Here is a 17,500-nt window from a genome sequence, read left to right on the forward strand (position 1 = left end):
AAGTGTGTGTGTGTGTGTGTGTGTGTGTGTGTGTGTGTGTGTGTGTGTGTGTGTGTCGTGAAGCGTCATGTTCTCATTTGAGGTAGAGCCATAGTTATAGTTCGTCCACTTCCTCTTATTTCCTAGAGCTCCTGGCAGGAATTAGACAATACTACGACCCTACATTTTTTCATAGCACTCTTCGTGGTAAGCGTTGTATTCCTGTGTAAATCTCATGTTACAGTTCAGTAGTCAAAGTTGAGAGATGGCAATTTTGGGTCAGATTAAAGTGGACGGATTGTTGTGGATGTAATGTACGAGTGGCGCCCAAGAGGTTGCAGGCAGAGGAGGAACAGACGGAACTCACTCTCGATTAATCAGTTATTCTCAACAGAAAGAAAGTACGGAAACGCGTCTCGATTAACGATTTCACTGTCACGTAATCAACCAAATGAGTGTAACAGATGAGAGTAATACCAGCAGTGAGAGGGTATAATGCACTCCCTTCTGTATGTCTCTCCATCCTCACATTTGAACTAATGACTACTATTACATGTTATTATCCCCATTTGCGTGGCAGTCCAACTTTTCTTTTATGTTTTCTTACACTTCTTCTACAGTCCTTTAAATACTTCCCTATGTGGCAGATGAGACCGACCACCATTCGCTCACTCGATGTAGCGGTGCCTTCAGGTGACTATGCACTGAGTGACAAACCAAATGGTTTCCTGTAACCAGGAAACCATTTGCTACGTTAGTGGCAACCATAAAATCAAGTGACGTCTGATGGTTTAGTGGGTAAAGGCACTCCAACCGGAATGAGCCTCGATGGTTTTATATGCGAGGGATGCTTGGAGAGTTTATTGCTAATATAATGCCACTCAGAGGCTAGTCAGGCTAACCGCACCCAAGCCCCAGAGCTCCTAGGTTCGTGATGGAAGGAAAGAAATTGAATGGTGCAAGTTAATGATGATGATGAAATATACCTGCCTTCCACCATCCATCCTCCTATCCCAATAGCTGCTGGACAGCCATAATGACGCATACTGGTCCTGTCCACAACTATTTTTCGATTCCAGTTTTTTATTTTTTCATCCTCGTCCTATCCACATTTATTATTCAATCCAGTGTTTTCCTTTTCTTCAGATACAGCCAAAATAGTCCATTAACCTTCTCATGGCCTCGTTTTCTTTAATAATTTATTCCAGGTACCCACAGACGATTTTGTTCAGCTGTAAGTCATAGGAGCTTGAGTATTACTATTGATACTACTAATACTGTACCTACTGATCCACTCATGGTCGGGGTACCTGTAGCATTCTATTCCAGGTGACGTCAAATGTAGGTAGTCAATGAGTGAGCCACAGGAGTCCCCACCTATCCATCCGTCCATTCCAACAGCTGACTGGTACAGGAATCCCACTGCTTGTTCATCCTGTCCACACTAATCTTTTTTGAATCCAGTTTCTCTTTCCATTTTTCAGATCAAACATTTGATTACCAAAATTTCACTCCAACACTGCCATCCGATGTTAGCCTATAAAAATTCTCTAATGCATCAGTAACGAAGAAACAGTAAATCGACATACTAATCGGCTCACTTAGTTGTAGGAATTTCCCCCAGACGCCCTGAGCACTAATTCCTAAAGGTACCAACCACCAGAACATTACCTTGCTTCCATCCATGCGTCCCTGCCAACAGCTGCTGGATAGATGAGTCCCATTACATGCTGATTCTGTCCACGCCCGTCTGTCTCTCCATCCTGGCCAACCTGGTGTTCCTCATCAACATCGTGAGGGTCCTCGTCCTCAAGCTGCGGGCCAACCATGTGGAGGCGGCCAGCAAAGGCACCAGGAAGGCTGGCGGGGGCGACACCCAGTACTCATACACTCTCCTCGGCCTGCACTATGTACTTATGCCATTCCCAGGTGGGTGGAGGGAGAAGGAAAGAAAGTAAGAGATGGAAGAGGTAGGGTAACATACATACAGAGAGAGAGAGAGAGAGAGAGAGAGAGAGAGAGAGAGAGAGATTGTTAAAGCTGTGAGGGGCAATATTGATACTGTTTATCTTTACTTGGGTTTTAACTTTGTACCTAGGGCATTCACGTGAGTTAGTTAACAAGGAAAGAAGGAGGATGATGCAGGGAAAGGGAAGAGAGAGAGAGAGAGAGAGAGAAAGAGGGGGAGAGTGTCTTACACCCACTTACCCTCATCTGCACTCATCAACATCCATCTACATTCCCCCGACACCCACCTTCACCCATTTTCACCCATTTAAACTCACCATCACCTCACTTACCCACTACACATTCCCTGCACCCACCTGCGTACACCATTCCACCACCCACCTACAACCGCTTACATCTTCCTACACCTCCCACATCCACCTTTAGCTTCCCTACACCATCACCTATACCCATTTACACCTTCCCTACACCCTTCTCACCCGCGTAGTTACACTCTATCTCTCTGCCCACATAGGCCGGGGTGCACGGGTCGAGGCGCGAACAGGTGTACCACGTGGTTTCAGCCGTTGTGTCGTCCTTCCAGGTGTGTTAGCTAATTCAGGACGTTAAAGACTACGTAACACTTCTTCAATGGCGATTCAGTCTGTGTATTACACCTTGAGCACTTCAGTATCCCCGTCTTTTATTTTGATGCAAATAATGTTTATACTTGTTATAAAAAATATTAACAAGATTGTGAGAGTGTAATATGTGGAAATAAATGGCTAAGGAAGAGGTATTTGGGAATCTTCAAATCCATGTAGCATATGACCCGGGGTCACACATGTGGAGCTACTTCTAATTAAGAGGAAGATGAAGACAGAAAGGTGAATTAGGAAACTGGTAGCTTAGAACAGAAACGTAGATTAAACTTCTGATCAGGGCACATCGGAGTAGCCTATTTGCTACCGAATAGGACAGTGGATAGGTAAGGACAGCAAGGTAGGAGAATAAGCAAATTAGGATGGATAGGGTGGAATAGGAGAGAAAAGTGGATTAATAGACAGATCGCAACAGACAGGTAGGTTAGGACAGGGTGGATTTGGACATACATAGGCGAATAAGGACAAAGAAAGCAGGTAGGTGTAGGGACAGAAGGTAGATTAGGACAGACAGGTGGATTAGGGCAACAGGTGGAATGGGACAACAGGTGGATTAAGGCAACTCAGGTGGATTAGGACAACGGTTGGATCAGGAAAAGGAATGTCTTCTTGTGTCCGACTCTTAGAATTGGCTTAGCAGCTCATTTACTGAGGCCCAGCAGTACTCCTACATATCACACACCTTCGCATGCTACTAGTTTGGCACTAATACCCAATAGAATATTTGCTTGAGCTGTCACATAGAACGTCTGTAATGATATTAGTGAGGTTCTTTTTGTGACCTGATGAGTCTTGTGGAAAGGATCAGTAAATCTCTCCTCTAACGAAATTCAGTTCGTCAGTCTGTTCCCCTGCTGCTGTAACCTGGGATTGGATTCGCGTCATTTTGAGAACAGCTCACGACCTTCTCTCTAACCACTTGGCCACACCACCTCTCACAGATTAGGATAGACAAGCGGGTTAGGACAAGTGAATCAGGACACACAAATGGGTTTGCTTGTTTACCGATGTACTGCCACAGCTCTCTCTTAAACAGGAAACAATCGTCAGCAGCCACCCCGCCATGGGATGGAGATAATGGAGAATATTTCCAGACCATTCATATCCAGGCGTCACTCTCTACACTGGATATAAAAATGTAACTGGACATGTAGCAAGAGCAGAAGCACACTTGACGTCCTCATACTGATGGGATCAGTGAAGATGACTCTGGTTCACCACCTAGAGAGGTCTCTTTCTTAAGCTAGAATGAAATAAACTGACCATAATAAGAACAGAACTCGAGTATATGGGACATCCTGGTGCTGGAATGGGGTGATGGAAAATGGCTAATCTTTGAGACTCGTCTTGCAGTAAATAAAACCATCTGACACGTGCAGAAATAAGGTGTGAAAGACGTAATGGTGCTGCTGACGGTGTCAATGGAAGGTGCAATGTTATGCATTCCAGCAATCTATGTAAACAGTATCATATCACCATAACAGTCTTTTGTCATCTTATTTATATCCAAGGAAATTCATACGGTACTGTTACACGTTGTTTGAGGCACTTTAACAGCTCGTTCATTGTCAAAGGAAGATTGGTTTTACAATTGACACATCTATCCATCATCGGTGATCAGGGTGGAAGGTCTCGAGAGCAAAGCTACTCAGTCCCAAAAAATGTAGGTCAAGAATGGCCAGCCTTGGTCTAACTTCTGTGGCATTATGTGAACAATAAATTCACACTGTACTGTACTCGAACTGAATCCCCTTATCCTCCACATCTGGTTGGAGCGTCCCTAACACTAGTCCACCAGTCTTCTCTTTGTTGGTAATATGGTTATCACCAGCATGTGTCAGTGGTCTCCTGCAGCCAAGAAACTAGATTAACCAATGTGAGAAGAATAACTATGAAATATCATCTCTTCGAGGTGTACGGGCCCGAAGCTAGGCACCCGCTGTAGTCTTATAATTATGATCCTAAGAAAACGACCTAAACCCCCTAAGAGTATTTGTAGATAGTAGGAAAACCTCCAGTCTCCTTTAGAAGTTGGAACGAAAGCTGCACGTGTAAGGCACGGCCGTCACTGACCAGGCGCATTTTTTGTAGTTAAGGGGAAGGGAAATTCATTTTTATTTGTTGTAAGACCCAGGCGTGTAAAAGAAATTAAAATGTTCAAAGTATTTCCAGCACACCAGCACACCTACTGCACACACAAAAAATGTGAGCTACCAACTGAGCATCTGTGGCTACTATCTTGAACTTTTGCAAGTCCATGTTAACTTTAATCAATGCATCTTCTCAAAATAGGTTTCTCATGCCTCCAAAAAACCGCATTTTCATGCGTATAAATCACCCCAGGTTCTTACTTCGATATTTGTTGGGTGAGCTAAAATAAGTCCGTCCAAACTTAGCGGCCATACTGGTTTTATGCAAATTAGGCACATTGCCCACAGGTAGATTTAGGTGCATTTTTTTATAAGCTGTTCTGTAAGTGCCCCTGAATTCAAATATATATATATATATATATATATATATATATATATATATATATATATATATATGTTGCAATCTTTTGTTCAGGTCATTGGGCTTTTTTCCTTGATTTACTGACTTAACAATTTCACTGAGATGAAGAGAAGGCTCCGGAAATGTAAGGATTAGATACAGACTCCAATAACCACTCTCCTTACAAGAAATCTTTCACCAAGAAAAGAAATAAAAAATGTCCGCCGCCATAGAAGGGATTACCCAACGAAGTAAAAACTAAAGATTGTTTGTTTAATTTCTGACGACGATGGAAATGTTAACCCATTCAGCCTAGTTATATATTGTTTGTGTTATCCCCAGACATATTTTTTCAGCTTAGGGGCAATTTTTACAACTAGGGGGGGTTAGATATAGCTTTCATTATCAATTTCACTATGACGGCCCTTTGTAAGTTGAGTAAAATCCTCCGATAGCACCAAGAATAAAGAAGGTGTTAACAGTTCCCATCATAGCACTAACATCTATGGGGGAACCGGTGATGTAATGGTCAGCACAACCAGGATGTATAATCAACTCTTGCTTGTCCTAGTATGGAGAGATTGTGACGACAACAATTCACTGTCTGCCTTGATGACCCTTGTGCAGTCGTTATGCATTAATACTGAGATTTCTTCTTCCCCAGGGGTTCTGCGTGGCTCTGCTCTTCTGCTTCTGCAATGGCGAGGTCAGTTTGCTCACAACGCTTTCAGTCGAATGATGTATTTTTTTTACATTTTACTCTTGCTCCCTCGAGACTGTTTTATTCCGCTTAACAGAGACATTTGGGAATAAGACAGCTCTATATAGTTTTCATGAATCCCTTCTATGTGAAAGACCTTCCTCAGGTTGAATAAAGGTGTTTGGAGACAACATGAATATAATAAGTATTATATCATCGAACTGCAGCGGCACTTTTGGTAGAGAAGGAGAGGGGGTTGTAACATATTAGGACGGAATGTGGAAGACTTGAATGGTGTATGAATTGAAGTGTAGGGTAAAGTTGTTAAGCGCTCTAATGGTGAGTCTTTATGGTTTGCGCGTCCCCTTGCTCCTGTGTCTGTACCCTACCCACCCCGTTGAAATAATACGATAATAATACGATGAAAGTTAGCATGATGATTTTATATATACATACACATAGATAGACTGATAGTGTGATAGATAGAAAGATTGATATAAATAGATAGATACAGAGAGAGAGAGAGAGAGAGAGAGAGAGAGAGAGAGAGCATTACCTCAAACTTCCAAAGGTTCCATTCATGTCTGATTAATAAATGAAAGGAGATCAAAGAGTGTGGATTCCCTCACTACATGAACTGGTGGGCAACATTTAGGGTCATACTCTGCCCCCTTCCTCTCTCTCTCTCCCCTTCCTCTCTCCTCTACCCCTCCCACCATCCCTCCCTCGCTGATGCTGGGGTTTTGTTTCTGCGGTAACTGCATATATTCTGTGTGCACCTCTGATTTCTAAATATAATAGTACATATTCGTGCACCCCCCTCACAGCGCCTTGAATATTATTGTCAGTTTTTCTCTAAGCAGAATAAAATGCTGTCTTGTAAGCCCTGTTGAGAAAGGGTAACGCTGCAACCACATTCAACTCATCCTCATGTAACTCCATCTGTCATCATTTGGTAATTCTCTAACATACCCTGAAACACCACGTAAGAACCGACTAACCCTCCCTAACAAGCGTCTAACCCCCATAATAGTACGTAGCAAACCCATTGCTCACACAGTAACCATCCACTAGCGCTTAACAACCCATGAACACTATCCAATTGCCTTCTAACCCCAGTAACCGCTCCTACCAACACTTCAAGACAGACGGACAACTATTTAACCCCCACCTAACAAGCATATACCCCAAACTAACCTCCTCCTTACCATCTAGCAGCCCATATCTCAACTTCACCCAGGTATATATATGTGTGTGTATGTACGTGTATATGTGTGTACGCAGGTGACGGCTGCGGTAAGGAAGCGGTGGCAACAGTACCAGTTCAACAGGCGGCCCAGACCCTCCTCATCCACCGTCACCACATTCACCACCAATGTGAGTCAGGGGAGGGAGGGAGGGAGAGGGAGAAGGGGAGGGAGGAGTGGGGGAGGAAATAAGTAAGAGGAGGGGAGAAAAATGGAGGAAGAGAGAGAGAGAGAGAGAGAGAGAGAGAGAGAGAGAGATTGTAAATGAAGGTAAACGACGAGTGAATGAAGGAGGTATTGAGGCATGTAGGAGGAAGAGGAGAGAACGAGAGGAACTGAGTAATAAGGAGAGATGGAAGAAAGATGGACTGATAGAGGCGGGGAGGGGAAAGGAAGATTGGGAATGGAAGGGAGGAAAGGTAGAAGTTAAACAGAAGATAGGGAGAGGGAGATGAAGGGAAGGAATGAAAGATGATTAGGATGGAGGGAACAGGGAGAGAGGGAGGGAATGATCGAGGGGAAAGAGTGATGGAAAGGGATGGAAGAAAAAAAGAGATAGGTAGAGAAATGATGAAGAAGGGGAGCGAGAAGGAGGGACTGAGTCAAGGAGTGTAAGGGACAGGGAGAATAGGTCTGAGGAGGATGGAAAGATGGGGAATGAGAGAGGGATGGAGGAAGACTGTCGGGGGTGGAAGGAAGGGAAGAAGATGGGAGGAAAGGAAGAATGCTGGAGATGGAGGAGTAGTGGGAGAGAAGAACAGAGTGAGAGGAAGAGAGGAAAAATGGAGGGAAGGATGGAGGGAGTAATGTAAGAGAAAGAGTAGGACAAAGAAAGAGATAAAGGGAGGGGGAGGAAGGTGAAAGTTTCTGCTGTCTATCGTAAAATCCATCAGTACATTCACAGGGAGGGGTGGTGGGCTTGGGAGGCTGCTTAAATCTCATGCTCGGCAATTTCATGTCCAAGTTACACTACTGTGTTTTGAAAATTATTGTACATTGTGGAAAGAATATTCTAGAAAATATTAACCCTTTCAGCCAAGAACATCCCATTTTTTTTTTTTTTTTTACTCAATCCGTCAGCAGACATTATAGTTTTTCTTATGGGATTAATCAAGACGATATAATAGTTTAGTCACTTCAAAACGTCTCTCCTAACTGAATGAAACTGTCTGTGGCTATTGAAAATAAAATACAAATCTCTTCGTGCTGAGGGAGTTAACGCGCCTTGTGCAACAATGAACTAGATAGGAAGAGGTGCTGGGGGTCTCCTAAGCCCACCAGCGATTGTTACTGACTATACCTATATGTGAATCTCTCTCTCTCTCTCTCTCTCTCTCTCTGGGGGCACGGTAGCACAGTGGTAGCGCGCTGAGCTTGTGATCGGGAGGTTGCAAGTTCGAGCCTCGTCCGGGCTACCGTTGCCGGGAGGGGTAGCGCCCTCCTGTAACCCAGCGGGGGGCTATATGGCCTTAGTTGCCTAGCTCGGGGAATTCATTTCTCCATTTCTCTCTCTCTCTCTCTCTCTCTCTCTCTCTCTCTCCACCAAGTAGGACAAAGCTCAGTTCCTCAGGCACCAACAGCAACAAAACCCAGACATATCCTGCTCTGGTATGATAATGACGCAAACTTTCTCCTCCTCGTCCACAGGGTTCCCAGTTCAAGACCAGCTCCAGCATACTCCGCCTCAGCAAGACATCATCCGTGCCGAAGGGGGGGCTGCTATCAGTGCAGTGGGGGCAGAGGGGGAAGGGGGGCGCTGATGTGGGGGGCCGAACTTCTCCAGTGGCGGAGGGTCGAAGTGGGGTGGTGGAGAGCAGGACTGTGGTGGAGGAGGATTCTGGGGGCTCGAGGGAGGATGTTGGAGATGTGGTGGAGGAGGTGGGGGGAGACGGGAAACTAGGAAAATTGGGGTTTGGTGAAGCTGGGGAAAGGATGGTGGGGTATGTTGGAGACGCGGCAGTGGGGGAGAAAGTAGGGGAGGTGGTGTTGGAGATGCATAGCTTCAGGGAACCGGAAGATGGGGGAAAGATTGCGAAGAAAGACACCTGCACGAGGGAGAAGATGGAGAGGGAGAGGGAGACAGAGGTCAAAGAAGAGGAGGAAATACAAGAGAAAGAAGAGGGAAATAAAAGAAATGATCTCGGAGTAGTGGGAAAAGAGTAAGCAAGAAAAACTGAAACAAAAACTGAAAACAATAAAAGAGAGGGGAAAATAATGACGAGAGGAGAAAGAAGAAAAAAGCAGTAGGGATGAGAAACGAAAAGAGGAGAAAGAAAGAATACGAAGAATGAAAGATAGGAAGAACAAAGAAAGGGAGTCTGATTGTAAGGAAGAGAAAGCCGGAAGGGAGAGAAGGGAAAATGATAACGAATGGGAGAGAAGGAGAGGAAAAAGTTACAAAGATAAACAGAAGCATGGGAAAAGAAAAGTGAAAGTGAACAGATAATAATGAGAGACAAACAGAATAATGAAAGAAAACGAATTAATGTTGAAGAGAGATGTTGAGGAGAAAAAAAAAAAAGTGGAAATTAAGCTGAGGAAAACAGAATTCTAGTGGAAAAAGACTAATGCTAATTTAACTGAACAAATAATATTTAATTTCTAGATGTAGGATTATCTCTAGGAGCAGCCAGGTGGATTTTCGTACGCAAGATGGTTCATTCTAGCGAAGCGCCATATGATTCCGCATCTCTGTTACATCCCTCCTGCACTTGCCTTTGAATCTTGCTACTGCCGGACAGTTTTATGCAGGCTGGGGGAGGCCTCTTGTAGTGAAGGGTTGATGGAGACTGCTTTAACCCCTTCATTCCAAGAGCTTGTTGGAAAACTGAATAAAACCTTCTACAGGCAGCAAGAAATCAAGAACAGATTAATACCTTGAAACCAGTGACGTAGTTCTTTGCTTATTCCTGCTGCAACAGACGATTTTTCCCTTACTTGTAAAGGATCTTTTGTACTACTACTACTAGGCCGTGCCTAACATTTTTGGGTGGGAAACTTGGTGGCTACCACCCCGGTGGGGGTAGCCCTCGGGGGTCCCACCTTGCCTGAAATCCCGCTCGAGAGGATGCCTCCTAGTTTACAAATTTCGTTTTACTAGCACTCCTTGTGTTAGGCCTAAACCCTGTTGTTCAAGAATGTACAGTGATTCTGAATGAGTGATGGAGAAAGGGAGTGACAGTTAAGAACAAGCATTATATTTGGCAGCCCCTGTGGTTGCAGCAGAAATATGTGATGGGAGTGAACGAGTACAAATGATATGCACAACGAAGAAGAAACTATCAGTGTGTAGTGTCAAAATAAGTTTCAAGGGAGATGTGGTAGTCGCACTCAGCCTGATCAGAATGAGCTTCTGAGAGTAAGGATAATGGTTGCGATGATAATGATGATGATGATGAGGAGGAGAGTTCTAATAATAATAATAATAACAATAATAATAATAGTTATCCATCCATCCGTCATCCAATCCTACGTTGCCCCATGAGGAGCGTAGGAGCCCGGGGCTAGGCAAGTTGATCCTGACATTTAAGATGAGAGTGGCCAGCCTTACTCATCCCTGAGTGAGCAGTAAACCCCATTCATCCCTTGGATATAAACCTCCACCGGTAATCCGATTGGAGTGCCGTAATTACCCACTAAACCACCAGATGCCATAATTTGGTTATATGGTTACCACCCAGCATAGTAAATAGTTTCCTGGTGTACAGAAAACCATTTGGCCTGTCACTCAGTGTCGAGTCACCCATAGGCAGAAGGAAGAGGAAAGAATGAAAGAAAGACAGATAGAAGAGGGAATGTAAAGTCACCCGTAAGCAGAATGACGAGGAAACAATGAAGAACGACAGAAGCGGAAGGAAAGAAAGAAGGAAGGATGAAAGGAAAGGACAGACACCCGAGAGTGAGTGGATGTTGAGCGCCTCCACTTACCACCAATAAAAGTTATTACTATTATTATTAATATTAGTATTAGTATTACTATAATTATTATGATTATTCACCGCCAAATGTTACAAATCAGCTGCAAAGAATAATTATTACAATAGAGTGAGCGCAGCGAGCGAACCGAGCAAGCGGAGTGAAGTGATGTTTACGTTCAGCTGAGAAATGAGTGACCCAAAACAACCGGCCTGACACGACCCGGCCTGGCCCGACATGACATGGCCCGACCGTGGTGGTATTCAGAGATTGATAGCTTTTCTATTATGTGAGATAGAGTAGAGATTCTTTCAGCAGGCAGTAGATACGTTCAATAAGTTTTGTTTTTAGCTATATATTTATTCATGAAACCACTTGGAATCCCAGCTTTCTAAGAGAATGTACCGAGAACTTCAGTTGACATGCTTCACCATGAAATCGATTTTTAAAAAATTTCCTGTTGTAACACTGTTTTCTTGCATGAATTCTAACAATGAAATATCGGATATTATGCTCATAACTTTACATGAACGTTTTTCTATGTTTAGGGGTGAAATCAGCAAGGGTAATCGCCCACTTTCTGGGTTTTATCATTCAGTCAATAGCAAAGCATTTACCGACACAGTTTATTGACATGACAAGTAGAGAGAAGAGAACTGAACATTGCCTGTGTGACAAATGCTACGGCGCCTCGCTATATGCTCATCCAGCGCCATGAAAACTTATGTGTTGTCGAAAACACGTGCCTTGTTGAATGTTTATAACATGATGAAATTATGATGAAAAGCATATGTATAAACGCTCGCTTGCTCGTTACGTGCTCATAAACCGAACGTTACTGGTATATATATATATATATATATATATATATATATATATATATATATATATATATATATATATATATATATATATATATATATATATATATATATATATATATATCAACCAGTGTCAGCTTATTATGTCTGAGGTTCAATGGTACAAGGCTTGGTACTGCACTATCGATCATTTCACCCTTCTAGTACGATAAGGTCATGTTTATTTTTAATTTTGTCATCAGTCAGTGATAATCAATGACTTGGGAATGTGTTTTAGTAGCAAAGAGGTGAAAGAAGTAATATCTAACCCTTCCAGTTCCAAAATATCTCCTAATTCAAATTAAGATTTTTTGGCAGTGGAGCAATGAATGTAAAAGGCCTTCATCTTGTTGAAGAACAATATGGGTAGGTGACCATCCCTCTCCCTTGATGCCGCTACATGAAAGAAAAAAACAAAAAAAACATGCTTCCACGGGATTCACACGGAAGCTGCAAGCACAGAACTTTGACGGCGAGTGGCGGCCTTGTACCAACAGATCACCAGGCGTCACCGTTAAGTATGTGCCACCACTGCATCCTTTTACTGACATCACAACATATTTTATTCAGTCTTCCTACTTCCTCTCGACCTTATTCGGCTTAGGAGACATTTCTCGAACGAGAGGTGTTAGATCATGCCTTCATCAAGTCTTTTAATACCATGGGTCTTTCCCAAACTGTTTGAAATCGCCTGGAGGTAGCAAAAAAAAAAAAAAGTCATTGTATAATGTAGATGTTTACTTTTTTCGGACAAAGAACATACGTGGGGCTTTACTGAAGCTATTGCAAGATGCTTTTATTCAGAAAAAGTCAATGCCTGGCAGGAAAAGGATTAAAAACTGTCTTAGTTACTCCTCTAACTCCTAAGGTTTTGCTCTGCTGAATGAAAATGTCTGGTGTTAGTCAATAATATTTTTGAGGCCGTATGAGCGAAGCGGCTAATAATATGATAAATGTATCCTATTTATATATAGAATTTAATTATATATGTAAATACAAAGTTCCTTATCAACCTGTACATAGATGTCTATATCTATGTAAATAATAGTAATAATAATAATAATAATAATAACAATTATGCTATACAACTCATTAGTAAGGTAAGCGCCATGTAAATAAAGTTACAAATAGTTTTAGGACACACATGATTATCACCCTTATCTCATTTGACACTGGCGAATCACCGTACCTGCTCTTTCTTTACCCCCACCACTGGCTGAAGGAAAATTGTGGCCAGGGATTCACAGCAAACCAGCGCCTGTGACCCAGTGTTTAGTCTGAAGCTTTACTACATACAAATGCAAGCCTTCACCATGACACTGTTGTTCGTGCAATCCACTCGTACAGTAGCAGCTTGAAGCCACCAGTAGCTGATCTTGGTTCTTTGTGAAATCCTTCAGCCCCTTCGCTATGGTGCTTTTTCACCATGTTCTTGCTATCTACAGACGATTTTATTCGACTTGAGTGAGACTTTCGTACTGAAGGGTTTAATAACATGCTCTATCTAACTCCTTCACCTACGGTAGTCTTTTTTAAATCGAGTGAAATCGTTAGGAGAGAGCAAGAATATTACACAAACTTAAGTTCCAAGGCTGAAAAGCTTAAGTCAGAGTTGCAGGTCGAGTCTCAACTGTCACTGAGGCTGTACCAATGGATTGTAATGTCGTAGTCTTCGGAGACTCCCTGGCGTAATCTTCCTCACTACTTTATTTCTGTACACTGCACTTGTACCCACACACGAGGCTAGGTACTCCTGTGCTAGATAATATTGTCTGATGAATGCCAGATTAAAATTAACAATACATCATTGTACTTGAAAGGATAAGTGTTCAAGGTTATTGCAGCCTGTTCTATTACATTTCCCAAAGGATTTTTTTCTTTTAATTGATAATATTAACGTTCGGTGGCACAGACTCATGGCTTTAAATTAAGGCTGATTGGCCATTAACCAACTGAATGTACACACTGGGCCTGGTACCCATGTTTTTCTGATTAGCCCTTTTATATTAGTTTGAAAAAAAAAATAATAGAAGGATGTGTGTGGAACCCCAAAATGCAGGGGTGGAAACACCAGACGCCAAAACAACCATTCCAGTACAGACACAGGTTCTATTCAGGTTCGACCGCTGTCAAGGGACGGGGAGAGTTCGATTCGATTGTGCCTTTTAGCCTTTTTTTTTTTTTTTTTTTTTTGAGTTGCAAGTATAAGCAAATATGTATTTACATATAAGAAGCAAACTTTGGAAAATGTCGTTATTGCTGGAAAATGTTGTCTTTCTAGATTTTATTAGTTTAACATCGACATAGTTTGCATACAAGCTGATATGAAGGAACGATATGCAAAACAAGCCTCTGAGGAAGAGATGTTGCTAAATCCCAAAGCCAGCAGGAAGACGGTCCAGTATTACAGTATATATACAGCTTAATATCAAGGCCAATATTCTCGTTGTCTTGGGAGACCTTCAATTACCTCTTCTTTAGCGAGTTGCTTGGATTTTGTATTATCTATCTATCTATCTATATCTATCTATCTATCTATCTATCTATATCTATATCTATATCTATATATATATATATATATATATATATATATATATATATATATATATATATATATATATATGTGTGTGTGTGTGTGTGTGTGTGTCATGTGCTCCACAAACAAAAACAGAGGCAACTAGTAAGGGCAAGGTGCTGACTTAGGAGGCATTCTAGCACCTCTTCCTTAGAGAATTATTTTTTACCTCGTGCATCTTACTGTTGTTCTCAAGTATGCCAGTTATATTTATTTTATATTGAAATTGATTGCATAGACAACATATAAAGTTATACTAACGTACCAGATACAGAAATAACCCGGTGAGGAAGGGGTGCTGGCTTCGGAGACACTCTGGCATCTCTTCCTTACGATACATTTACAGCAACACAGCTAAATATTCTTCTCTCGCATTAAATATGTTGTGTATTTCTTTTATATCAACATATTCCATAATAACATACAAGATTATAACAGTACGCCAGATACTTAAATATACTGATGAGGAAGAGGTGCTGGAAGCCTCCTTAAATCGTAAACACGTAGTGGCCACTCCTGAACTGCATGAAATTGTCTGACGTAATCAACATTATATTCGTGTTTTTTTTTTCTATTTACCATCGTCATAGAGGTAGCTGAGCCCGTTCTTAAATCTTATGGGCTATGGCAAAGAGATCAATTCCAAATTGAATGAACTCGCCTGGCGGTAGCGAGAATATTAATTACAATTGTCGTCATGGCCACAGGGTTAAGTGAGGAGAACAGAATCCACTGTATGGATGGCAAACTGGTAAAAATATATATGACCATGAACGATACAAAACCTAGGACTAAAATAATGATCAGTTGCCTCCCCTAACAAGGATTTATTTTTGCAAGTATGACAACAGAGCAGTAGGTATATGGACGGGTAGTTTACTTCCACCAACAAATAAAACACACAGCACATGGTAATTCAAAAGTTAAAGAATATCAACCAAATAATTGATTTAGACTATACAGAAAAAATATACCATTCATATACTCGTACTGTCATTTTTGTGTCTTTCCTGAGAGAACCAGTCAGAGTCAGGACAGGGATTTAGTGGGAAGTTCGTGAATCCGACCCCACGCTGTGACCGCCAACCTTGTGACCAAATTATACTCTTCGGCTTCATGGGGTTTCTCTGCGCCAAATCAAGTGGGTAATTAGAATGCCATGCCAAAGCTGTGAACGGTTTATAGAGGCTGTACTTCACTGACACCAAAAGGCTTCTATGTGCTGAATAAAATCGTCTGCTGATGGTGACACAAAAGTATCGAAGTCTGAATATCACATAGAAGGAGCTAAAGAACACACACACACACACACACACACACACACACACACACACACACACACACACACGTACATACATAAGGCATAATCCTCAGACCTCGGGAGTATTTCCGTTGGTGAGTCCAGTCGTTTGACTTTAACCAGAACAAAATAGATAACCCTTCCCCTGAGGCTGAGAGGATGATTTCATAGGAAGGCTTGAGTGAATAGCCCGCACCCCACACAACACAGTACTGCCAGATCCGTTACGGTGACACCAGGCACGGTTTGTCTTTGTTAGGTGCTTCGGAAATTGTCATCAGAATATTTTTTTTAGCATGCCCTACCTTTCCAAACCATTTATAATACTGGGAATATGACAGGGAAAACGATGATGTTGCTGTTGATATTGATGAACATTGAGCCTCCCCAGCACCTCCATCAACCAGGAGCACTGGGGGTGATGCTCGGAGGTTGCTGGCGGACGAATCAATGTGGAGGTAGGTTGATGATGCTGAAAAGTATCATAGTTCCCAATGAATATATTTTTCAGTAATCTTGTATAAACCTTTCAAACTTTCCTTGACAATGAGTAGTAAATAGCTTATATGTATATAGCTAAAAAGTGAAATAAGATTATATATATATATATATATATATATATATATATATATATATATATATATATATCTATATATATATATCTGTGTGTGTGTGTGTGTGTGTGTGTGTGTGTGTAAAAATTTATGTTCTGGTAATAACCTCCAAACCATCTTGAGAGAATGTTTAAGGAATATCCAAGGAACAAATAATGTAGCAAATTCGCTTTGAGTGTATGGTAGTGTGGTCCATTATAACTGGCAACTCTTACCGTAGTTATACATTTTAAATGATTATACCTGCTTGTGGATCCTACTCATCTCATTCATAACAGTGGCAAGTGGGAGTGTGATAACCATTGTATAAGTCAAATCTTAGTTATAATGTTTTTAAAAATCAGAATACCAATTATAAATTTTCTAATATTTAGCACATGACGGATATCAAGGACTATTATACTAAAGAATAGTTTAGCTAAATGATAGCCTGGCAGTATTTTTGTATATATTATGTACAGTACTTCAAAATATATCTGTATAGTATTGAAACAATCAGAATATTCCTCCAAACACTTCAATCACTCTTTTACTGCATAATTATTTTTCAACGCATCAATGAAATTTTACTATGTAACAGAGTCACATTCATCTGTCACGCATTCATCACCAACACCATCATTCATATCAGTGTCATAAATACCATTATCATCACTACCATTGTCATCATTCATCACTTTACCATTTTTATCATCATCACTAGTATGATTACCATTATCATCACCACCATTACCATCACTATCATCGCTACCATTATCATTAGCACCACTGTCATCAACACGACCATCATCAACGCCACCAGTACCACTGCCACCAGCAACACCAACACCGTTATCACTACCACTGTCAAACCAAGGCTGTAACGATAAAATGAATCTCAGTTTACGAATCATCTGTACATTCTATGTATATCATTCTTACTCTAGGCCTTGAATTTTTTAGTGCCGTTAATTGCTCAGATGAAAGATATTACATCCACTTATTCCTGAGGCGGGTCCAAGCCGGGCCGAAGCTGCAGTAGTCTCACAATAAACACAGTTTTAACTCTTTCGCTGCCATGGACGCATTTTGGTATTTTATTTAGGCTACTGTACATCAAATATTGTACTCGTATTACTAACGTTGAGTTTGTACAGCATATGTGTGTATAAGCAAGTTTTGGCCTTGCAAAACGGTTTTGACGAAATGTTGCACATGCAGCCACTGGAGCA

At 41.5% G+C, this 17,500-nt stretch overlaps 1 protein-coding gene across 1 annotated transcript in view; it reads left to right on the top strand.

Annotated features, from left to right (window-relative positions):
* Nucleotides 1-7,960, top strand: part of LOC145401964 (calcitonin gene-related peptide type 1 receptor-like) — a 237,257-nt gene extending 229,297 nt beyond the window's left edge. Inside the window, exons 10-11 of the mRNA XM_080274069.1 lie at nucleotides 7,063-7,155; nucleotides 7,919-7,960. Coding sequence (XP_080130195.1) covers nucleotides 7,063-7,155; nucleotides 7,919-7,960 — 135 coding nt within the window. The remainder of the gene's footprint in view (nucleotides 1-7,062; nucleotides 7,156-7,918) is intronic.
* The last annotated feature ends 9,540 nt before the right edge of the window (nucleotides 7,961-17,500 follow it).

The sequence above is a fragment of the Coenobita brevimanus genome, chromosome 57 (assembly GCF_032717465.1).
Source record: "Coenobita brevimanus isolate Jiangsu-jjx chromosome 57, ASM3271746v2, whole genome shotgun sequence".
NCBI classification, from domain to species: Eukaryota; Metazoa; Arthropoda; class Malacostraca; order Decapoda; family Coenobitidae; genus Coenobita; species Coenobita brevimanus.